Raw genomic sequence first — 25,848 nt, 5'->3', positions numbered from 1 at the left:
TGTTGGCTTTGTCTTCTTCCCTTGGGATGCACAGTTAGTTTCCCACCAAATGATAGGTTCAAATGATGAACTCCATTGGGGTCTCCTACTTCCCTCCTCTCCTGTTCTGCCTCCCCTCCTTAAACCTGCTCTTTAACAACAGGGAGATCCTTGACCTAGTTCTCAGTTTACCAGCTCCACTTCTCCTTGTCTTGTCTTTCTCTGAAACCTTTCCAATGGTCCCACCACATACCTCCTGTTATATCCATTTTATCAATCTTCAAACCTGTGTTTTCACTGATTTCTCTTCAATACCATAATTTCTTCCTTCTTAGAACTTCCATAGCAGGCTTCTACTGTGGTACCTGGACAAATTTATTTTGCTCAAGTTGCAAATCATAGTGCTTTGTGGGCAGGAGGTATATCCCATCCTGTTCTGAACCCCTTCCAACCCCTGTTCATGGTCTGGTGCCATGAACACGCCCGGTGTTCTACAGTGTTTGTGGAATGGATATGAATTAATGACATATTAGGAAGCATATATATTGTGGATTCAAGATGGAACTCCTGGAACTGTAACAAAGATGCACAGAGACTAACTGGCAGCTGAGTATTCTGTGCATAAGGACTTAAAGCCTCCAAAGTAGAAATGGAGGGAGTGACAGACACAAAGGGACATCTTTAAGGTTGGAAACAGGGTGGATGCCTGGGTGGCTCAGTGGTTGAGCATCTGCCTTCGGCTCAGGTCGTGATCCCAGGGTCCTGAGATTAAGTCCCACATCTGGCTCCTTGCAGGAAGCCTGCTTTTACCTCTGCCTATGTCTCTACCTCTCTCTGTGTGTCTCTCACGAATAAATAAAATCTTTAAAAAAAAAAAAAAAAAGGTTGGAAACAAGGCACAAAAGAGGGTTCCAAAGTTTACAACCTGGGTGTCTAAGCAATTGAATTTACCATTTATAGAGTAGGGCCTATTTTTCCACGGGGAAGCAGAAGACCTGTGAGCTAAACACATTAAGTCTGAGGTGCTATAGGACAGCCAAGTGAAAATGTCCAGCATGAAGTTGGAAATAAGAATACAGTGCTCAGGGGAGGGACCTAGATCTGACTGTGGATATGGGAATCCTCTGTTGAAAGTGAAATGGAGGAGACCCCCCCAAGAGAGAGTGCAGACACAAATGCAGGTGGACAAGGTCTTGTCTCTGCAACATCCTTGGGACACACACACACATAAGCAGGTAGCTTTTACAATGTCTAATTCATCTCTGAATGTAGCCATTAGCCACATGGAGCTTTTAAAACCAAATGAAACTAAAAATTCAGTTCTTAAGTCATACCTATCACATTTCAAGTGCTCAGTAGCCACATGTGGCTAGTGGACATCATACTGGACAGCACAGATATATATAAAATTCCCATCTCTTCAGAGAGTTCTAACCGACAGGGCTGGTCTAGACTGAAGGAAAAAAGAAGGACAACTGGAAAGAGAATTGTTGCACTACCCTAGGAATGCACTAGGGTTGGTTTACTAAATGAAGATGCTTAATTTTAGTGCCTTTGCTATTTGTAGCAAAAACTTATTTAAAAACAAACTTTTTTGTTATGTAAGTAAGATGGCTCCATGTAGAAAAATGTTTAAAAGTTGGAAAGTGGGGCTCCTGGTGGCTCAGTTGGTTAAGTGTCTGCCTTTGGCTCAAGTCATGACCCCAGAATCTTAGAATTGAGCCCTGCATCAGGCTCCCAGCTCAGCATGGAGTCAGCTTCTCCCTCTGCCATTCACCCTGCTTGTGCTCTCTCTCTTGTTCACTCTCTCTCCCTCAATAAATAAATAAAATCTTAAAGTAAAAAATAAAAAATTGGAAAGCACAAAGAAAAAAATTAAAAATCCCTCCTCCCCAACCTACCTATCCAGATCTAGCCATTGTTAACATCTTTGAGTAAACTTGTCCAGTCTGGTCTTTTTAAATATTTACATTTGAGTAATATTGAATAATATTTAAATTTGAGTAATTTCCAAATTTCATTGGAAATCATATTATACATATAATTTTATAAACCACCTTGTTCACCTGAAAGTCTATCATTAACATTTTCTCAATGATTATTAGCCCATCTCTAATGGGTATAAATGCTAGGCCACAAATATTTTTAAGGCTTTGGTCACATCATACACTTTTTAAAAAAGATTTTATTTATTCATGAGAGACAGAGAGAGAGAGAGAAAGAGAGGCAGAGACCCAGGCAGAGGGAGAAGTAGGCTCCATGCAGGGAGCCCAACGTTGGACTGAGCCACCTGGGCTGCCCACATCATACACTTTTATAGAAAAGTTTCATCAATTTTCACTCCCAGCAGTAAATGTCTGAATATTCTGGTCATCCTTTGCCTTTTCTTAGCCTTTTTCAAGGTCATTTATTTTTCTTTAAGTTTGGAGTGGTGTTTTGTTTTGTTTTTTAGTTTTTTATTTAAATTTCAGATAGTTAATGTATTTGTTATTTATAATCACTATAGAGTGATTCAGCACTTCCATACAACCAAGATCATTTGATGATTGCTTTTTATCTTTGCCAGTCTGGAATATGCCACTTGTTTCAAACATTTTTTGTGATTTTTTTGGCCAATTACATTTGTTTTATGTACTTGTTCATGCACTTACCTATTTTATTATTTGCCCATTATTTCTAAAACTGCACTTTATATATTAAATGTTGAGTTAGTCTATGTATGTAGTGGGCCAGAGGTAGTTTTATAGACATCTCCCCAATTTTTGTTAGCTTGCTTCTGATAATATTCATATAATCAAATATTTGTCTTTTTCCTCTGATAGTTCTTCCTTTGTTTTTTTCTGTTAGAGTTACCCAGCATGGCCTCAGGTATCCCTCAGAGATGAGCAGAGGGTGAAGGCAGCTGGAGGACCGAGGAAGGTCTGATGGGGGACCATTACTGTGATCAGTCTTCTGATTCTGGAAAGAGAAAAGACGCAACACTAACACTCACTGCTTCTAAGTCTGACTCGGTGTAAGAAAAGAACATGCCCTGGTTGCTTATTTGCTTTGTGTCCCCTCCTGGCATCCTCACCTCTGAGCTTCCAAGGAAAGTCAAAGACCACAGAGGCTCCCAAATGTCCATAACAGGGAGGGGCTCAAATTCAGCTCCCAAATCAATCCTTTTGAACCCAACTTTACATGGCTAGAATTTTATGTCCTATTGCTTGTAGGACGGTTGCTTTGTACCACAAATACAGTTCAGAGATTGTTTTGGGACAAGGTATTTGTCTCTTACATTGATAGATAACTGCAGACTTTGGGGAGGATTTTTACACACATTCATGGAAAGGCTACTGAACAAGATATCCAAAACCCTAAAGTTGGGATTGTTGAGTTATTGCTATAGTAGACTACAGGAAATCATTTAATTCTTATTCCCTAGTCCCAGATATAGCTCTAACTTGCTCCCTGACTTAGGTCCCATCACCTTCTAGGTCTTTGTATCCACAATCTGGTCCAAGATTTTGCCCTGTGTATCCTATTTTCACCTCACCAACACTTGCCATTGCTGCTTGGTTTGAAGAAGATCACACCTGCTGAGAACAGAGGAGTGCAAACCCACACCGCCCCTGACAGCTGCATCCAAAGCAAGCAGATGAAGATTTGAAGAATGAGCAATGCATTTCACCGGACACCCAATTACTCAGTCCCATGCAACATAAGAAACTGGTTCAGTTTGCATTTCTTCTTTCTGACTGTATCCATGTGATATGGAGACTGGCTCAGGTAGTTCGATGGGTATCTCAAGGAGAGCCTATTTTCACAGGGAATGAGGACATATATCGTCAGGGGGAAATAACTTGTTCTATTGTAGAGAGGCAATACATTTGATTTTCACTGTATTTTTTAAAAAATTCATATTTTGGAATCATGATGATGTTCTCATTCATTTGGGGAATATAAATAATAGTGAAAGGGAATAGAAGGGAAGGGAGAAGAAATGTGTGGGAAATATCAGAAAGGGAGACAGAACGTAAAGACTGCTAACTCTGGGAAACGAACTAGGGGTGGTAGAAGGGGAGGAGGGCGGGGGGTGGGAGTGAATGGGTGACGGGCACTGGGGGTTATTCTGTATGTTAGTAAATTGAACACCAATAAAAAATAAATTAAAAAAAAAACAAAACAAACAAACAAACAAAAGAGATGGATAAACAAGTAGGTGACAGATAATCTTCCAACCATGTGAAACTTGCTTAAGTAACTGGTTTACAACAGTTCTTACATCCTGAGAAAGGCTTAGTCAATCCCTTAAAAAAACCACTTTAAGTAAGTTCCTGGGTGATTCATAAGGATCAGGAGCTTCCAGTGGATGCCCACGCCTAGGCATCACCCTCTGAAAGCAGAGTCCCCTCCCCTTCCTCTCTCTGACAGCCCCTGGTTTCTGCTTCTTGTCCATTCCTTTGATTGAATTATTTCTATCCTGAGCCACATCAGTCAGCTTTTTTGCCTTGGATCCTTTCCTTGAACTTTCTATCCTTATCATTTGTCTTGCCCTTTTGCCTGGTAATTCTAGAAGGGTAGAAATTTGCAGGAAATATTTGAATTAGGGGCTCCTCATTAGTTGTCAAATAAAATCAAAATGTCTTAGCCAAGGATTGGATGTCTGAGGTCTGGCCCAAAGACACCAAAGATATAGAGTAGGTGCTGGGTCCTGCAGTGGAATAAAGCTTCTCCCTCTGCCTGTGTCTGCCTCTCTCTGTATTTCTCAGGAATAAATAAAATCTTTTTAAAAATTTGTAAAAATACCATGTCATTTTAAAGGAAAACAACTTCTCAAAATATGATAAAATAATTATATGATATAGATAATATCTTAGAATTGTACTTGAGGAATCACTTTGTGTGGATGACAGCTATACCTGTACCTCACACAGGGCAGGCCATAAACATTGATTAATGAATCAAGAGATCTATTAGTCTGTCATGAAGAAATTTTTTTAAAAGCTTTTACTTTTAAGAAACCTCTCCACTCAATGTGGGGCTCAAACTCACGACCCTGAGATCAAGAGTCACATGTTCCACCCACTGAACCAGCCAGCTGCCCCCATAATGAAGATATTTTAAAATAGTGTTGTGGTTAATCAGCTAGAAATGTTGGAAGACTTTCTTTGAGAGAATTGATTGATCATGAGGAAAATATCCCAGAAATTGGACTTTATACCCAAAAATGAATAATTCAGTGATTCCCTCCATCTTGTACTTTTCTGTAGTTCCTGACCTTCTATAAGTCTATTACTTTTATTTTAAAAGAAATAAAATAAGCTTTATGTCCTTTGCCACCCACGCCAGTGCCCCGCATCTTACCTTGATTCCTCTGGGGTCCTTGTACTATGTCCGCTTTCTGGAAAACAGAAAAGATCAACATTATACTGTGCTAACTGTATTAGGGCTATTTGCCTAGGGTGGTGCTTTTGTGGTGAATGCAATCTCTTCATGGGTCCTGAGTATTTTTTCCTAGATGATTTTTTCCATATCATACTTGCATTCACATTTTTTCCGAAGTCCCTGATTCTTTTAAAAATCAAACTGAAATGCCTCATCTTGGCATTCAGGATTCTGCAAAATATGGACTTCTTGAAGTTTGTATGTATGTTGTAAAAAAAAAAAATCTACTAGATATCACCATATACAAATACACTAGCTTTATATAGATATATATACATATGCACATTTCTCTCTCATTCACACACACACACATGCACAGAGCAAAGAGCATCTCAAATCCAATAATAATAATAATAATAATAACAACAACAACATGGTATAAAATACTGAGAGCTTAGGGCCCTATAGTATTTCTCTTTTTTAAAATTTATTTATTCACGGGAGACACACAGAGAGGGGCAGAGACACAGGCAGAGGGAGAAGCAGGCTCCATGCAGGGAGCCCAATGCAGGACTGGATTCCAGGAACCCTGGGATCACACCCTGAGCCGAAGGTAGATGCTTAACTGCTGAGCCCCCCAGGTGTCCCAGGCTTCCCAACCTTTTGACACGTTTCTACAAACGTGAAAGTCTTACCCTTGTCTCTCTGTGAAATTCAGGTTAAACTCATCTGATTAGATTTCACAAAATCCTGATCCAGGTGTTTATGGGGAGTTTTCCCTGGTTGAGAATCAGCCTATCTTACCTAACTTGCAAGCCTCTTTTTCCAGTTTGCAAATATACATTTAAAATCCTGAAGATGTGGGTCTGCCTGGGTGGCTCAGTTGGTTGAGCATCCAATTCTTGGTTTCAGTTCGGGTCATGATCTCATGGGTCATGGGGATGGAGCCCTGCATTGGGCTTCATGCTCAGCGGGGAGTCAGCTTGAAGATTCTCTCCCTCTGCTCACTTCCCACCCCCACTCTCTCTCTAAAATAAATAAATCTTTGAAAAAAATAAAATACCGAAGATGCTTCCCCAAATGGCATAGCCCTTTGCACCCACTCAATTATGAAAGCATTGTTCCCCATCATGTGGAGACTGTCTCCCCTACAGACCATGTGTCCTTTCCAGAACACAATTCTAAGGCTGAGAACTGGGCCCCATTTGGGATGTCAGAGACCACAGAAATGTTCTCATTGTCCTTAACATGCTTCCAGACTTTTCCGAAGTAGCTCACAGATGCATTCAGCTTCTGTGCGAAGGTGGCAGGGAGCTCGGTCCTGAGTGTGATCCAGGGCTGGAATCTACTGTAGAGTCATCCTCTTGTCCTATAAAACAAAAAGAGACTCAAGACTATGGGCTTATGGAGAATATTCAGTCTGTCGGACGGCTGGCCTTGGCAGGATGGAAGGAGGAGGCCCGGCCACTACCCACTAGCCTGTCCCTGACCACCTGGGATTGACTAGGAGGCAGTTCCAGAGCATTCAGAAGGAGACTGTCCCAAGCAGATAGTTTCATGGGGACATCTCCCGCCGCCACGGGGTGGAGACAGGCGAGGGTCAGAAGTGTCCAGGCTTTTCGGTCGCTTAAGGAGCTAGTTTGTCATCAGGTAAGGTGACAGCACCCTGTGTGACCTTGGGCACACAGCTCTCACCTCAGAGCTCTAAGGGTCTCACGGGGGATCCAGATGCTCTAAAGATGCACAAGCATACAGAGGAGCCTCACTGCTTGCTGGGGTGTCAGAGGAGGGCTCCCCAGGTAAGGTGATGGTTGAGTCAAGCTTGAAAGGTGTGTGGACATTTTCCAGATGGAGGAGGGAAAGAATGTTCCAGAGAGAGAGAGAATGACAAAAGCCAAGGGGCATGAGACAGCCTTGGTATTTGAGAACTGGGGAGGAGAACCAATTAAGGACAAGGGCGTGGCCTCCCACCCTGCCAGCACTACTTCAAGCTTGATGCTCTTTCTCATTTTTAATGGTGTTTACCATTCTTTTATGATGATCAAATAGTACAAGGCTCTTTCAGACTATAAATTTACCTCTAAGAAGATGTTAAGAGTGGGCCTCCTGGGGGGCTCAGTTGGTGAAGCTTCTGCTTTTGGCTCAGGTCATGATCCCAGACTCCCTGGATCGAACCCCAAGTTAGGCTCCCTGCTCAGTGGGGAGTCTGCTTCTCCCTCTGCTCCTTCCCCCTGATCATGTTCTCTCCCTCTCTCAAATAAGTAAATAAATAAAGTCTTTTTTAGAAAAGAAAGAAAATGCTAAGAAAGGATCATCTCTGTTATATTTACAAAACCACATCATGGATTTGTAAGTTCGAAGTGTAAAATATCCTATCCCTGTCTCTGAGTATGTGTGCAACATTTATCTGTGGTGCCTGATACTTCTAGGTCAACTCCCAGTCATCACAGCAGACTGGACTTATGAGACAGGATTTCTCCTTCTGATTCTAGACATAAGGAAAACAGTGAAAGTCGTAAGGTATTACAAATGTTCGAGTAATAAAAGTAAGAAAGGGATCTCCCTGGGTGCCAGTAATAGAAATGGAAGTGAAAACCAGATGTGAGCAGGGAAATGAACAGCTCAGAGTTCATGGCATATGGGGTCTTCTTACACTTCTGCTGGGGTATGGAAGGGGCACCTGCATAAAGACGGGGCCATGACGAGGTGCCCTGCTCATCCACAAGAGGGGAGTGGGAAAAACACACCTGGTACCAGTAATCAACATATTGCCTTCTAATTCATACTTCATTACCTGCTCCGTGAACATGGATCTAGATCCTCTAAATATCTCTTTTTCCAGCAGGTCATATGCTAAGAACACAGATCTGGACCCTCTAAATATCCCTCCTTTTCCAGCAGGTATGATGCTAAGAACACAGACCTGGACCCTCTAAATCTCTCTCCTTTTCCAGCAGGTATGATATTAAGCTTTGTCAGTAGAAGACATTGAGGAGATATTGCAGAAAGGAGGGGTTTCTCGTCCTAGTTCTGGGTGCTTCTCTTGGCAGGCTCCCGTGGCACACACATGACTTCCCAGTGCCCAGTATGCCTGGTAGCCACAGCCCCTACCAGCCAGCGCCTTCACCAGCACCCCCTCTTCTGGGGGTGTTGCACTGGTGTGCCTCCTGGGGGTCACCTCCTGAGAACAGCTTTCCCCAGTACCCTCAAGGGCAAGTCCCTGCAAATTTTGCCAGAGGAACACCACATACCCAGCAGGCATGATGCTTAGAACACAGATCTGGACCCTCTAAGTCTCTCTCCTTTTCCAGCAGGTATGATGCTACTGGTACCACTCACTGGGCCACACCTGTGCTGCATCTCAGGTGAGTATCTCAGCCCTGGCGTGGTTGGGGGTCTTCCTTAGAGCTTCTACCTCTGTCCTACAAGTGGAGGCTGCTCCTTCCAACCAGACTCCTGTTCTCTTCTTACAAGCTCTCATGTGATAGTTAACACAGTGTATTTCTTTATATTAAATGTGTCCAAACTCCCCCGTGGTTTCTGTCTCCTGAGTGGACTCTGACGCACATGATGACAGGATTGGGGACCGAGCAAAGGTGTGGAAAGATGTTCCCACTCTTCTCTCTGTCTCTCTGGGGCCCAATGGGACATGCAACAGGCAGTAAGTGGAGACCCAGAGTCCTGGTGGGGAGCTGAAGAGAAGAGCTCTCCTGATTTTAAGAGTAAATGAAGTATTTCTTTGTCCTCCTCACCACAAATGAACCTTGTCACCTAAGGACTTGTTCTCAGCTGAATGACGTCCCTTTGTCCTGCACTTTTTCTAAATCTTCCTGTAGGATTTACTAAGCTCACCCTGAGGAGAAGGTCAGAGGCAGAATAAAAACACACACCGATGGAGCATTTTTGTGTGCCAGGCACTATCATGACTATTTCAAGTGTGATCCTGACAATAACTCATGCGGGAGCCTCTACCGTCACCCTTCTCCTACAGAGGAGGAATGTGGCCAAATTGCAAATCTAGTAAATAATGGATCTGGTCATTGACTCCAGAAAGTTCGTCTGGCTCCAAGACCCCTCTCCAGGACAATCAAAGAATTATCAGAGTTAGAAGGACCCTTCCAGTTGCAAGGACCTCCTTCTGCATTTTGCACATAATCACGATGCCACCCAGGGAGACAAGATGACTTGTTTTGAAGTCCCCGCAGTCAATGCATGACTGGTTCTAAAACTCAGCCCTGCCACATCTCTAGTGGAAGCTCTCCTGAGTTGTTCTTAGACTCCTCAGTGCTGTCTCTAAGCCCTAAGCACTGTTTCCCACATCAAGAGCCTTTACCTAAATACGCCTTACTCTGGGTGTCTTTTATCTTCAGAAGAATCTCGAAGGAACTCATTTAGTAAATGCTTCCCCAGGAGGCAGCTTACCCCGTTTCTCTGAGACTTTCTTCCAGGCTGGTATAGATGCTTCTGTTTGAGGTGTCACGCCCATTGTCCTCAGCTCCTGAAAAAAAAAAAAAAAAAAAAAAAGATGTGGGGCCACCTTTGTGAGGCTGTCGTGGAGAACACATGTTGTAGGGGCCAGTGGTCTGATGGAACAGCACCTGGGGGCATGGGATAGTCACCCCAAGCAGGTGTGTGCCATTCTGCAAAGCTTATCACTCACTGATATCCAGCTTGAGTGATTCACTAACAGTAAGGATTAGGGAAAACTAAAAAGCCAATCACACATTTTACAGTCACCACGTAAGGAAAGGCCACATCCCTAAGAAGTTCTTTGTATCCTACCACTAATTAATTTTTTCCTCCATTAAAAATATCTTTCAATATGCAAATTCCTTCACATCAGAACATAAGTCACTATAACCATAAGTTTTTCTCCTACAAGATGTCAGATAATGAGGGACATTTGGGATACCTTTTCTTTTTAGAGCATTATTATTTTATTTATTTATCACTTTATTTTTAGGGAGGGAGAGCAAGAGATTCTTAAGTAGACTCCACACTCAGCACAGAGTCAGACATGGAGCTCGATCTCACAACCCCAAGATCACGCTCTGAGCAGAAATCAAGAGTTGGACACTTAGCCAACTGAGCCACCCAGGCGTCCCAAGAGCACCATTGCTTTTAACAGCAGAAATATAGGAACAATGCGAGTGCCTCTTAGTTAAGTTTGTGACACATTTGCATTAGCAAGTTGTAAGCAACATCTGAAAAGAACGGAGCAAATCTGAAGTTAGAGATCTGGGGGGGAAAGAACTCCAAAAACTTAAATGAAAAAAGAAAGCAAATGTAAGAGTACAAACGTGCAACCAGCAGATAAATAAGCCCAGGAGCTCTAAAGCACAGCATAGCGATTACAGGCAGCGATACTCCAAAGATGCTAAGTATCTAGATCTTAACTGTTCCCACCATTTAAGAGAAATAATTACGTGATGTTCTCGAAGTGACGTTGGCTAACACTACAATGGCAATCCTATTGCAATTGTGTAAATGTACCAAATCAGTACATTGCACAATTTAAACTTACGCAACGGTCTAGGTCAATTATATCTCAGTGAATTTAATAAACTGAAGTTTGAATTTTAAAAAAAGGAAGTGGCAAAACAATAATTATTGTATGCTTGTATATGATTTTTTAAAAAAAATTTTAAGAGGAGGCAAAGGGAGGTATACCCAGGGGTGCTCACTGGGCTAAGTATCTGCCTTTAGCTCAGGTAATCCAGGATCCTGGGATCCAGCCCTGAGTTGGGCTCTCTGCTCAGAGGAGAGCCTGCTTCTCCTCTTCCTTTGACCCTCCCCCTGTTCATGCTCGCTCTCTTGTTCACTCGGTCTCAAATAAATAAAATCTTCAAAGAGGAAGGAGAAGAAGAGGAGGAGGAGGAGGAAGGCAGAAGCTTTTTTTTTTTTTAGATTGTTTTATTTTTTTTAGATTGTTTTATTTATTTATTCATGAGAGACACACAGAGAGAGAGACAGAGAGAGAGAGAGGCAGAGACACAGACAGAGGGAGAAGCAGGCTCCATGCAGGGAGCCTGACGTGGGACTTGATCCCAGGACCCCAGGATCACGCCCTGGGCTGAAGGCAGGTGCTCAACCACTGAGCCACCCAGGGATCCCCGGCAGAAGGTTTCTATGACAAAGTGTGAGTGTTCATGAGATTGGTCCTTCCAGCCTGGAAACACCCTCAGAGCCCTTCCTCCACCTGGAAGCCAGCCTGAGAACCATGGACTATTCGAGGAACTTGAGAGCAAAATCCATTCATTGAGATGATGAAGCTCAAGGATCACTACACCAATCAGGGAAAGTAGAGAGAGTGAGAGGCATGGGAACCTGCCCTGTTGCCACAGGTGGACATTGCCTGCCTTGGCTCCCGTGTCCACTTCCGATGCCTGACTTTGCTGAGATGACCCAATGTGTTTTACATTCTACTTACCATTAGGTTTTTCTCTGTGATTCTATCACATCTGGTTCAATGATTCTTAATTTTAAATTATTTTAAATAGATTTTAAATTCGAACTGAATTTTATTTCAATGTAAGGCTTACTATAAATCATGAGATCCTCATGTTTTTCTGTCCTCTTTGTCTCTTGTGCTATCTGCTAGCTAGTCATTGGTTTGGGGAACTGGCTCCACAGATCCTGGTGCTCCTATAACCGGGCCAGTGATCTTGGTCAAGTCATTACACGGGACCACATGGAACTGCCATTTTGTAAGTCAAAAATGGTTGAAGATGATCCAGTCTACGTATCTAAACTCTTCTCTTAGAGTCTAGACCAGCAAAAATGGAGTTAACAATATCATTTATGTCCTAGGAGTGTTTAAAGAATAAATGAGCCCCTGGGAATGCAGGAGCAGACATTAGCTGGTGGGGTTGTTGGCCGTGCTTTACCTCCTGAAGCTAATAACCAGATGGCTAGAGCTGCCAGCTGTTGAACTATGCCCATGGAGGCTGGAAGCTAGAGAAGCAACAGATCCAAGGGGGTTTCTGAAAGACTATAACTTACTCTCTAATAACTGTGTGTCCTGGAACCCAACCTACTCAAATTCGTATGTCTTCCTTTTGAGAATGAGCCTTACAAGAGAGGCTGGGAAATAACAGTGTCCTCTCTCTCCCCCAAAGCCACATAAGTCTCTGAACCCAGAGCCAGCATGTAAAGAACTGCAGGCTATCCCAACCCTGCAGATTTCCAGTCTCTGATGCATAGGAATATGGTACCAAGAAAGAGACATCTGCCTAAGAGCAGGCTTGCTAGCCTTGTAGGAGGCATCAACCACACTGGGATGTAACCAAAGAGTGGTACCAGCTGATTGATGTACAAGTAGGTGATCAGTTCCGACGGTCTATGAAAGCCTGTATGTAAACCAGAGAAGGTTCCTGCTCATCTTAATAATCTTTTCTAGATGGGATGAGCACTGGGTGTTATACTATATGTTGGCAAATTGAATTTAAATTTTAAAAATGTAATATATATATACTAAAGACCAATTAAAAATAATCTTTTCTAAATGAATGGTTCTCAATGCCATGAAAAGGGCAGCGACCATTACTCATTCAACATTTCTAGTGTTCACTTAAATAATAATTTAGTCATTACTCAGTTAATAATAATTAATGCATTCAGTTCTCACATCAACACCACAAGCTAGGTGTATTATTGTCACCTGACGTGAGGAAGCTCCAGCTCAGACCAATGAGGTAACTGGCCCAAGGTCACCGACTGGGAATTAGAAGAGTTCGAGGCCACATTTGGCTGGTTCCAAAGCACAGACTCATAGCTGCTTCGTAAGCACTCACTTACCAGCTTTAAGACAGGTTTTCCTAAGTGAGTCTATGAAGGAAACAAGTGATGGTATCATAACTCCAGGGGTGTGCTGGCAGACTGGAGGTCCAGGATGGGGGGGTGGGGAAGGCCCGATTTGTAGAGTTTGATGATTTCTATATGGTAAATAATTGGATTATGGCTGATTTTGACATACTGATTCCAGAATATCTAACGATGGGCTTGCAGGAGCCGGTACGAGCCCACCCCAGCACACCACTGCAGGTTTCCATTACACTGATGAACAGATCAAGGCCCCAAGACATCAATGTGACATGACATGAGGCCACAGAATTCATAGCTAACCCTGAATTTGAACCTGGAACCTCTACAAAAAGACCACTGGCCGCTTCCACAACTCCGTTTGTACTTACCATCCTCAGGAAGAAAAGAAGGAAGCATCACTACCAAACACATGGGTCAGGCCACCTTCTTGATGAGCAGAGCGTTCTTGAAATTTGATCTATTTGATCTTCCCTCCCCCTCCAATGTTGACACTATTGGTAGGGCTCTCCATCTGCTGGATGGATCGAATTGGGAGGGTCCTAGATCAATGAGCAAAGAAATGGGAAAAAGGGAAGAAGAAAAAGGGAGTATGGGAGATTAAGCAGAGATGTCAACTCAGGTGGAAAGTAAATGAGTAAGAAAACAACATTTCGGGTGGCCACAGCAGTGGACACCAGCCGCTCTGTCTGCCCGGCTTCCCATCTTATGCAAAGAGCACCTGCGCTTTCCTCCTGGGGGGTGGATGACATCCATCCGTGTGGCTTGGCTGGAGCTGGCTGCATCCCCTGGCTCCTGAGGTGGGCTTGTGGCTGGGGTCTGATGTTAGAGTGTGTGACACGGCCCTAGCCACCCATGCCCCACGCACCTGCACACCAACCCATTCAAATACAGCCTGTCGGAGGGAATTCTAGGATGTGGCTAGAATGACAGGAACCGGGCCTCGGTGGTTCCTGTGTGTGCCTGTAAGTCCTCTGCTTGAAGAGTGTCCCCTGGCTGAGACCTGCAGCCCCCCACCAACCTGCCTGAAAGAAACTAGGAGTCTGGTTAACTTCAAAGTGATTTCATGAGCACCACTCTTAGTATTTTTTTTTTTTAAACAGATTTGCCGGTCGACTTGTCAACATTTCAGTTCAGAACATTCCCTGCGTCGGAGCCACTTCGGTTTCGCCAGGGACAAAAATAAATACAGCCCCTACATGGGCTGGGACGGCAGACAGATGAAGTTATGGGATCTCTAAAAATGGAGTAAACTTTAGTCCATTTCTAAGACAGTGGAACGGAAGGCTTCGAAACCTCCAGAATCCATTATATGTCAATGAAAGTATTTATCTGGCTTCCTTCCTATGAATGCCTCTCACTAGCCCTCTTGGGATCTACCCTCTGTCACCCTACAAGACTGTAAACCAGCTTGTTCCAAGCACTGGAAGGATCTTTGGTTCTCAGAGGATGAATGGTTTGAATCCTCCACTGGCAGCTCGGGGTCCCAGTAACGGTGATAACTAATGTTTGCTAATTAGCTCATTTTGTGCTCTCAACCACCTGATGGATCAGGTCCTATTATCATCCCCACTTCACAGACAGGAAATCGAGGCACAGAAGAGCTAAACTAACTTCCCAAATTCAAATAGCTGGACGGTGGCAGAGTGGGCTTTGAACCCCAGCTCCTGCCAGAGTCTGGCTTCTCCGTGCGTGTGCGAGGCAGCAAGTTGAGACTCAAGGCCGAGGCGGAGGGAGGGAGGATCTGGTCCAATGTCAACCTACCGAGGTAGGAAGGGAGACCAGGGGTGAAGTGGCCTCGCAGAGTCATTCAGTTACTTCATTGGCAGCCTCATCCAGGTCCTTTCCTCTCTAGTCCGAGGCGCTTCCCTGTGGCAAGAGGGATGCCGTTAGGTTGGGTGTGAGGCTACCCAAAGGTCAGGCCAACCAGGATCTCAGGAATCCTTCCCTTCAGACCAGAAAAGTCAGACAGGGCTGAGCGTCTGCACACACAGCCCCAGGTTGGGCCACCCTTACACATGCCTGGAGAAACTCAGCTCCTGGGGGGACCCACCGGGGGCTCCCGAGTCGCTGCTCAGACCACGGCCACTCCCGATATAGTCACTTCAATCCAAGGGAGAATCCCAACAGTAGTGTCCTGATCTGAGAAAGAGAATTTCCCTGGATTTCCATCCGCCATCCCATGAAGTCACAGAGCCTCTGTCCTGGTCCTGACCATAGCATGTACATCTGTGTCCAATCCTGGGGCCTTCCTTTGCAGGAAATATGTGCCCGCATCACTTGAGAAGTGTTTGGAGACCATGAGGACCATGAAGATGAAATTTAATCTACAGCCAAATAACTATGTCCATAGGTAGGGAAGACATTCCAGAATGCAGCTGTAGAAAGCCAGAAGTGGATCATCCCGGGGATCATTTCCAATTATCTCACACTCAGGTTTAAAGCTGGTAGGTGAGACCCAGCTCTGCTCACACCCAGCATTTCTCCAACCACCTTGACATGTTTCTTTGGTGGGGTTCATTTGCCACAGGCAGGTGTCAGTCTAGGGAGAGCCTTTTCTGCACAACCCCAGAGACCAGGACTTGGAAGTGAGTGTATGTAGCCTGTTTCCACCATGAATGCAGGGATTACACACAGCTTCTTAACTTATCCAGAGTAGGGCTCTTGTTAGAGACACCCCCACCCCGTTTTTTAAGATTTATTTACTTATTTATTTTAGAAAGATTGAGGAAGAGCATGAGCAGGAGGGGCAGAGGGAGAGAGAAAGAATCTCAAGCAAACTCCACACTTAACGTGGAGTCCGACATGGGGCTTTAGCCCACGATTCTGAGACCGGGACCTGAGCAGAAACTAAGTTGAACACTTAACCAACTACGCCACCCAAGCACCCTGAGACCCTTTTCTTACATTGTCCATTCAGGTAGAAAATTGGAGTTTGGGGAGAGCTGTCTGAAGGACCAATAAAGCTTACAAGGAACCCATCAATGCTCCAACTTCCATCCACGTCAATGCCTCAAACCCTGTCCAATTTACATGAACCGTGACTTCCAAAAAGAGGGTGCTACAGCTCTATTTCCCTCTGAAATTTTGCATACTTGTCAGAAACTAAGAAAGCAAAGTTTAAGGAATAGACCAGTTTTCCTAGAGGCAGAACCATTAAATTAGGATTCATTCTGGAAGGATCAAAATCCTTTCCCAGACCCTTATGCTCACAGCCTTTCCTGCCAGGTCCCTGTAGAGGGGGAAGCAGGCTCAGGGAAGCGGTGCAGATAGAGCCACCAGGGTCCATGTGCCATTGCCTCTTACTAAACCTCCAGGTCCGGTGCCAGGGAAGATGCTCAAGCCCGAGGTGCATCACAGAAGACACCACTCACACTTGGGACCTGCTCATGGTATCCAAGGGCATTTTAAAAGTTGAGACCTTCCAGGGGAGAAGCCAGGGGGTGGGCATCTGGGTCATTATCACCCAATCCCTTAGAGGACAAAGGAAGGGAGGCTGAGCTTAGAAGTGCATGGAGCCAAAGATGACAAATGAACAACAGCAGTGAAAGAACCAGGAAAAGCATCAGGATTCCTCGACTCCCATGACCCCAGAGGGCACGGACAGCCACATCTTCCACATTGCCTGAGATTAGTGGATTCACAATTGAGAACCTGGATGTCTTTTGAAATGCAAGCACACGGGTCACCTGGCATACACGTCGCCCTTCCAGGCCAAGTGGCTCAGTCCTCCTGCTTCAAAATCTCTTATAATCTCAGCTTTCCCTACCTTGGAACTGTGTTTCTAGGTAGTCTTTCTCATGGGCACCTGGGTGGCTCAGTCAGTGAAGCTCAGGCCATGACCTCAGGGTCCTGGCATTGAGCCCCATGTTGGGCTCTGTGTTCATCACACAGTCTGCTTAAGATTCTCTCTCTCTCCCCCCCTTCTCCCTCTGCCCCATCCTTGCTTGTGCTCTCTAAAATAAATAAATCCTAAAAAAAAAAAAAAAAAAGAGAGAGAGTAGTCTTTCTCAGTAGGAAAAAAAAAGGACCTCATTCTTCCTTCTTAAGGGAAAAAAATAAAAGTGGCAGGGACATACCGATGAGTCACGCAATATGTATGAAGGAAAACTTAATTTTTGGAGTTGGATGTCTTGTACAAATGGTTCCCAACAGAGAGGAATATTTCTAGAAAACAGACTACACACAGACCCAAAGGCCTAGGGTTGGGCGTAGCAGCTCCCAAGTAAGCAGTGACAGGATATTTGTCAGAACTGCTACAGAGGAGTTCAAGGAAAGCTCAAGGAAACGGAACAACTATCGGTCTGTGGGGACTGGCTCACACTCTCGGGCCTCCTAAGGACTAATCCTCTGTCTAAAGGATTAGTCCTTTAGACTAAGGGGACTTCTGTTTCTTTAGGAAACATCAAGTCATCTTATTTAAAGTTTCAGAAATAAGGGAACCCTGGGTGGCGCAGCGGTTTAGCGCCTGCCTTTGGCCCAGGGCGCGATCCTGGAGACCCGGGATCGAATCCCACGTCGGGCTCCTGGTGCATGGAGCCTGCTTCTCCCTCTGCCTATGTCTCTGCCTCTCTCTCTCTCTCTCTGTGTGACTATCATAAATAAATAAAAATTATAAAATAAAGTTTCAGAAATAAAACAAGTCATGACTTTATATCAAAAGCGAGGAGCCAAGCCGACACAGCACTGGTTGGGGCGCCTGCTGGCTCACGTGACTCTTGCTCTCAGGGTTGTGAGTTTGAGTTTCACACTGGGTGTAGCAATAACTCAAAAATAAAATCTTTGGGGGACGCCTGGGTGGCTCAGTGGTTGAGAGTCTGTCTGCCTCTAGCTCAGGGCGTGATCCTGCAAGGAGCCTGCTTCTCCCCCTGCCTATGCCTCTGCCTCTCTCTCTGTGTCTCTCATGAATAAATAAATAAAATATTTAATAAAATAAATAAAATAAAATAAAATAAAATAAATCTTTGGGGTTAAAAAAAGATCATTTGTTAAACTTGAATAACTCCGAGAGCCATCTGCATGTTTCACTGATGGACCTTTATTAAAATTGTACATAGATGTCATACTTCATTTTTGTTTTTGTTTAAAAAGAACTTCCTCTACTCCTAGTATCAAAATAGTTCTCTTTTTTAAATACCTTGAAAAACAGTAATACAATTATTTTGTTATATATTAAATATCTTCCTAAAATCGCCACCGGTTCTGCTCCATCTCTCTCCTAGATGTTTTACGGTGTTTTGGGCATCTTGAAGGCTTTATCCCAGAGAGGCATTGCAGATTTGAAAATGAGAAGCCGATGGCAAGAAGTGATGGGATGTCCGAGACTCTTGTTTATGAGGCCTCCCTGCAGAGTTACCAGCTGTAAAGCTGGGCCACATCCGAATCTCTCTTTAGGGCATGTACTGGGGCCTGTGGAATTAGGGAAATAAATCCAATCTTGCCCTGAACCGGTAATGCTGACGCAACAGCACCCTCTCATGGCCTGCAAGTATAAAAGCACCCAACGGTACAGGAAGGTATTAGGACATGCTGTGTTGGAAATCTAGAGGTGGGTACCAAAAAAAAAAAAAAAGAAAGAAAGAAAATAAATGTATTTTTCAGGGGTCACAAGACAACCGGCTTTCCGAAAGCCCACTCTCGACACAAGCTTCTTCCTGCGGCTCCATCGTGAGGAGGCCAGCTTCGCACGAAACTGGAACACGCACCATCAGAAGCTGGACTCAGGTAACGTTTTCTTCCGACTTAAGGAAAGAGTGTGGTACTTCACCTGTTGCAAGGTGCTCAAGGGAGGGTGCTCTCCGGGAACAGGTCTGTGGGATGCGCCCAGGGCACCGGCCCACGCGGGCCTGCCGGCCTTGCGGGGGAGGCGGAGAGAGCTGGGTGCCGACCAGATGTCCCTCTCCAGGCGGCTGGCAGGGGCCCTGGGCAGGCCGTCCCGGAGCTGGAAGGAAGGAGAGGGGACTCGAGCGTGCTCACCCACCGCCGGGCTCAGCCTGCCGCTCACCAGGGACACTGGGGACGCCTGTGGGGCCACCTCCGCCCTGTCATGCTTGTTCTCCTTCTTCCAAAACACAGACCTCAGCAGGGTGAGGGTTCCCTGTGGGGATCTGTCGGTTTCCATGTCTCTGCCCTCCGCGTGGGCCCTCATCCTGGCTAAGGCACTGTGGCGGCCGTCTGCGCTGCTTCTAGAAGATGCCGCGGTGCTCAGAGCCTCCTTGGGGGAGGGTACCCTGCTGTGGCTTCCTGCCTGGCCACTTCCCTTGCAGTTTGCGGTCTTCTGGCCCTCAGCTCGGGCTCGTCTCTCATCCCCCACCGAGGGCATCACCGGGAGGGGCAGGTCAAACTCTTTGGGCAGCTTGATATCCTGACTTGCATTTTCCGTGGCTTTCCTCGCAGTGTTGGGACCATCTGAGATTCCAGGGGTTGCACAGTAGTTGGTGTGGCCCGAGGGGCAGGGCACTCTGTCGCTGGCTCGCCCACTCTCTTCCCCCCTAGCCGGGCCGGTGGCTTTTGACGTCCCGTCCTCGCCAGCAGCGCCTGTCAACAGCGGCACGATGGACTGGCTCGTGGATCGGGGCCTCCGCCTGGACTCCAAGTACTCCACCAGCTCCACGGATGCACCGAGGGGTTTCTCTCTGGGCCTAAGAGACCATCGGAGGGGCATGGTCTTGAACAAGGCTCCCTGCTTGGCTCTGGAAGGTGGAGGCTCCTTCATGCTGATGCTTCGGCCTCGTACACCCCGGACCAAAGGCCCAGACTGCAACCCTCCTGAAAGAGACACCAAGAGCGTCAGTGCCCGAATACCCCTCCGGCTGCAATGCGTGACTACAATGCCTGTCATCTAACAGACAGTGAGCGAGCATTCCTGATGCACTCAGGCAGCCCTGTGCTGGGAGCTGGGGACAGAGCGGTGAGCGAGACACTGAGGTTCTAGCTCTTGGAGGCATCAGCATTGGCACCATGTCCCATGGAATCCTTTTACATATTTGAAGCCACAGGGCAAGCCAGTTCAACAAAGGCAGCTGCATGCCCAGGCAGCACCGACTCCTGAGAATGCCCAGTCTCAGAGGCATCTGGCCCTACGACTGAACACCATTTTCATTTATATCTAAATATTTGCATGAAGCAGAACGCTCAGCAAAAGTCCCTCCTTCTTCCAGGTCAAATTAGGTGCTTGTGCCTTTCAGGGGCAAGAATCTCTGATATCCTATCTGTGGGCTTAAAAAAATAAACAAATGGTGCGTTTAATTTTATCAGAGCTGCCACTTACGTCTTCTTTGTGTGTTTTGCAACATGTATATATGGTTGGAAAGACAAGTTTGATATGTGATGTCGAAGGAGAAATAGTCTAAAAAAAACAGTGTAATCCCAGCTGAAAAAATGGATACACGTGTGTATGATGCATGCATGTGAAAACATACAAGTATGGAGAAGTAAATACTAAAATGACAAGATGTCGAGGGGGACATGGGATGATGCTGTCTATGTATGACTGATTTTTTAAAAATTCTTTCCTAAATTTTAATGTCTCTAAAGGGAATACACACATAGCCATGGCTGTATGTTTCTCCTGAGGAAAGAGTCACTTATGAAAACAATTTCGTTTACAACAGCATCAAAAAGAATAAAATACTTCAGAATTAACTGGGGAGGTGAAAGACTTGAATAACAAATGCTACAAACATTAGAAAGAAATTAAAGATGACAGAAATGGAAAGATATCCCACGTCCATGGAAGGCTCAATATTGTTAAAATGTCACCATTCCCCAAAGCAATTGATCTGCAGCTTCAACCCAACCCCTATCAAAATCCCAGTGGGGATTTTTGCAGAGACAGAAAAACCCATCCTGAAATTCATCTGGAATCTCAAGCGACCTCCATAGCCAGTTACAAAAAGACAAATACTGCATGATTCCACCGCATGAGGTGATCAGAGTGGTCGAAACCAGACAGAAATTGTACAGGGGGCGGCCAGGGGCTCAGGGAAGGGGAGAGCATTGTGTTTTTGTGAAATGGGCAGACTTTCAGATTTACAAGATGAAAAGAGTTACAGGGATGGATGGTGGCTGTGACTGAGTCACAGCACGAATGTACATAACACCACTGAAACATGCATCTAAAAACAGTCAAGGGACTCCTGGGTGGCTCAGTGGTATAGTGGCCACCTTCAGTTCAGGGCGTGATCCCTGGGTCCTGGGATTGAGTCCCGCATCAGGCTCCCCACAGGGAGCCTGCTTCTCCCTCTGCCTGTGTCTCTATCTTTCTCTGTGTCTCTCATAAATAAATAAATAAAATCTTTAAAATAATAATAATAATAATAGCAACACACAATCACCTGTCACTGTACCATTATGCTGCCTTGATGTATAAGATGCCTGTCATCACAGAGGAAAAAAGTCTTCACCCGCACGACCCACATGGTGCAGGGACAGTGACATGCATTTAGATAAAGACCCAATGTCAACCACACTGCCTTTCACCCACACCTGACACTCTCATCAGTGAGGAGGAGAATGACCCCCATGAGCGAGGACCACCGCCACAAAATGCCTCTGTCAGCACCACAGCCAACTGCGACGAGCTAGATGCAGAGAGATCAGAGGTTCTCAGGGGACAGGTGACAGCTCAGGGTCTGCAGGCAGGGGAAGCGTGGCACACATCATCGCCAGGCTCCTGGGGAAGAGGTGATGGGAAGGCAAAGTCCACTGCCCACCAGTGACTGGAGGGGTTTGACAGCATCTCTCAGAGGTTCCTGGGGAATTTTACCTGCCATGGGTCATTCTGGTGGGGTTTTTTTTTTTTTTTTTCATTCTGGTGGTTTTTAATCATTCTTCTTTCATTTGGTATTGTGTGCCTTAAAGCATTTCCTTAGATCATTACAGCAAGAGACACACACAGTTTCACCCAAAATGTTTTGCAGCTTCACTTTCGACGGGCCTTGTCATTCCACCATTAAGTCCCCATCCCTCAGGGGAAAAGCAATATGCTGGGGTCTGAGACACACATGCTGTTGTTGCTGGATTTTTTCCCCCTTGTCTGCCACCCTGGGAAGGGCAGAAAGCGAAGCTTTTATTGGGAGGACAAAGCTGTGACTTTCAGCTTTTCAAAGCGAGATGACACAGCCTGCAGCCTGGCAGGTGGCGAGGTGGCTTGGCAGCATGTCCCCTCTTCCCGGCTGAAAGGCCTGGGGCAGCGGGGAGGTGCGTTGGCCATGGAGCAGAGACAGAAGGGACAGGAGAGCACTGCTCACAGACATCTCCCTCCTGGGGGAGGGGACAGTGCTCCCCTGCCCCTCCCGGGGGGACCTCCTGGAGGCAGGGAGCCGGAGGCAGAGGTGGCTGGTGTTCAGAGATGCCTGAGTGAGGGTTCCCTCTGCCGCCCCGCCCTGGAACCTGTGGCCTGGCCCAGGCTCAGCCGGCTTGAGAACCTGGGAGGACCTGGAGCCTTAAACCACATGGAGGACATGGAGGGTGAAATCCTCCCTTAAGATCAGAGAAGCCTCAGAGCCTGCGCGATGGGCTTCCCAGGTCCTGCGAGGGACAGATGGCACCTGTACAGCTGGCAGGCTCCGCCCCCACCCCCAGCCCCACCCGCAGGCCCCCCCCCAGCCCTGCCCCGCCCCCGTGGCCACAGCCCCGCCTGCACCCCGCCCACATCCATGGCCCTTACCCACAGCCCTGCCCACGGCCCACCACCCACAGGCCCCGCCCACAGCCCCATCAGCAGCTGCACTCCCGCCCACGGCCTCCCCCATACCCGTGGTCCTTACCAACAGCCCCGCCCACACCCACGGCCCCATCAACACCTGCAGTCCTTACCCAGAGCCCCAATGGCACCTGCAGCCCCGCCCACGGCCCTGCCCACAGCGCCACCCACACCCACAGCCCCATCCACGGCCCCACCTGCAGCCCCACCCATAGCCCGGCCCACAGCCCCTCCTGCAGCCCTGCCCATGGCCCCGCCCACACCTGGCTCCGGTAGTAGCAGATGCTGCCCTGAGACATGCCCCCATATGTTCCTATGTGACTTTTTATCTGCCGCTAACAAGTCGGGCATCTCTGACCTCAGGATGCGTGCTGCCCACCCCCTGCCCATTCTTAATCCACCTGCAACAGGACCAGCCTCCTGGTCCAGGTATCTCAGCACATCCGAGGCTTTCCACTGTGCCTCTCACAGCCACCTACTACTTACACCTTCAACAGACATGTAAGGAGAGCCTACTGAGTGCCAAGGGCTGTTTTCAGTGCTGGGGATATGGCTGTGGAAAAAAACACACAGTTCCTGGCCTGGTGGGGCCTGACAGCAACATGTGACATCGTGGGATGGAGTGCTGAGGGCTATGACAAAGAATGATGCGGGGTAACCGAGGAGTACAGCGTAGTCAGTGGCTGAGGAGTGAGGAGAGAGGAAAGCTGAGTGAAAAGAGAGGAGGATGCCATGTGAAAGATTGGGGAAAACAGCCTGCAGGCAGAGGGAGCAGCAAGTGCAAAGGCCCGGGGGCACAAGTGAGCCTGGTGGGTCAGGGAAGCAGCAAAGAGACCACCATGGCTTAACCAAGGGAGAAAAGTTTGCCCACTAGGGGTCTTCATCTTCTGAGCCCCCACTTTAATTCGGAGACATCTCTGTCTCTGGTTGCAGAGGGCAACCTGGGACAAGCCTGACCCCCAGACTTTCCCCGGGTCCCCTAGAGGGTAAAGACAAGCTACACGGCTGAGCTGAGCCTTGTCCAGCTCTGAGACTAAGCTAGTAGGATGAGGGTGGCGAGGGGAAAGTGTGCCTTGGCAGGCCGAAGCCACCCCACCCCATCACTCCAAGAATCACCTCCACTCAGGAGAGCATGGAGAAGAGCCCCAGTGGGCAGAAACAGAAGAAACAACACACAGAAGGGGATCAGGGAATCAGAGAACCAGCAAAACAGGGCTCTGATGAAGTGGAACAGACAAAAGAGAAGCTTTCAGGGAGATTCAAGGATAGAATGAGAGGGCTGACAAAAGGTCTTCTAGGTTTTAAGATGCAGTAAATGCTTTGAAGGCACGTGGGTCACTGTTGAGACTCAAATCCGTGGCCGAAAAGACAAAGGAAGCACAGTGTCTCACACCTTAGAGCAAGACGACCAAGAGAAATCGCAGGGAAAAGCTAGAAGACCCTGGGAATGGACCCAGGGGACCCACCAGGCAAATAATAAGAATTTGAAAAGTCAGAGAGACAATAATTAAACAAACAAAAGAACAATTTCCCTAAAGAAAAGCCTGCATCTGTAGGCAGACAGGTTCTGGGGGTTCTAGGTGGGGGGTGGGGGCGGAAAAAAAAACAGACCTGGGCATACTCTGGTGGAATTTCTAAACTCCAAGGGCAACAGCTTCCAGCCCGAAAGAACAAGTGGTTCTCATGTAGGAGGGGGGAAAAAAAGGTGTCTCACCTGCCACCCTGGGGCCTGGCGGGCCGTGGGAAAATATCTACAGACACCAGAAAGGGAAGGATTCTAACCCAAGAGTCCGCCGACCAGCAAAGCTGCCACTCACTCCCTGGTCAAAGAAAGTATTTGTGCCTATGCAGAGGGAGGGGGTGTGTCGCCCATCCCTAAAAAGAACTTTGGCCAAATGTTAAAGAATGAGAATCCAGATCTCAAGACAGAGGGGGACGCAAAGAAGACAGGTGGGTTTTCAGTGGAGCCCGCGGCCCGTGTACCATGCAGCTGCATAGGGGCAGATGGTTTGGGGATGGGGAATACAAGGTGACATTAGAGCATTTGGGATCTGGGAAGTCACAGTGTTCACAGCCTGAAACCGAGTGCTGAACCACCTCAGAGAATCTAAGGGCCAGGAATTGAAGTTTGGGGCAGGGGAGGGGTCCTAAAACAGAGCAGAGGGAACACGTGAAGGCATTTCAAAGCGCTCGCTCTGGGTGGGGAAAAGGAACTGGAAGCATTCTTCGGTCTCATCTCACTGCGGGGAAGGACGGCAGGCAGAAATGAACTACAATGGCACACGGAATAGGAATGACTTGGCTTCCCATATCCATAGAACAGGAAGATGCATTTGATGGCACACATGGGAGGGAAGGATAAGGGAACAATTCGCAGGATGGAAAAGGCACAGCAGAACTTCTAAACAGACAAAGGAAGAAACAAAGAGCCACATGACCAACTGGGCATAAATAAGGAAAAAGAAAACAGAAATAGCAACAACAAAAAAACTTTCTTAATGAAACAAAATCAAGTTTATCATTGTTAGATTGAATACCAATGGACTGAATGCTCCGCTTGTGAGACAGGCTCTCCGTTTTTGACATTGAAAAAAATAACAACAAAAATAATAAAACTGCAACATAGTGTTTACTAGAAACCACTTAAAACTAACTCTAAAAGAAAAACTCATAAAGCAAAAGGGAATGGCAAAGTGATACCAGGCAAATGCAAACAAAAAAGGAGGAAGGGGTGGAATGATTAATCTTGAAAAAAATAGAATTTTATTTTTTAGAATTTATTGATTATTTTAGAGAGAGAGTGTCCATGAGAGTGGAGGGAAGATCAGAGGGGGAGGAGAGAGAGAATCTCGAGCAGACTCTCCACTGAGCATGGAGCCAGACATGGGGCTTGATCTCCTGACGCTGAGGATTATGACCTGAGCCGAAATCAAGAGGTGGACACTTAACAGACTGAGCCACCCAGGTGCCCCTTA

General features: G+C 46.5%; 1 protein-coding gene across 1 annotated transcript in view; it reads right to left on the bottom strand.

Moving 5' to 3' along the window:
• Positions 1 to 18,183: 18,183 nt before the first annotated feature.
• USP43 (ubiquitin specific peptidase 43) overlaps positions 18,184 to 25,848 on the bottom strand; it is a 50,593-nt gene continuing 42,928 nt past the window's right edge. The window contains exon 16 of the mRNA XM_038538801.1: positions 18,184 to 19,935. Within this exon, the coding sequence (XP_038394729.1) occupies positions 18,875 to 19,935 (1,061 nt within the window). The 3' untranslated portion in view covers positions 18,184 to 18,874. The remainder of the gene's footprint in view (positions 19,936 to 25,848) is intronic.

The sequence above is a fragment of the Canis lupus genome, chromosome 5 (assembly GCF_011100685.1).
Source record: "Canis lupus familiaris isolate Mischka breed German Shepherd chromosome 5, alternate assembly UU_Cfam_GSD_1.0, whole genome shotgun sequence".
NCBI classification, from domain to species: domain Eukaryota; kingdom Metazoa; phylum Chordata; class Mammalia; order Carnivora; family Canidae; genus Canis; species Canis lupus.
The sequence above is the reverse complement of the archived record's forward strand: the minus strand, read 5'-3'. Positions and strand labels throughout refer to the sequence as shown.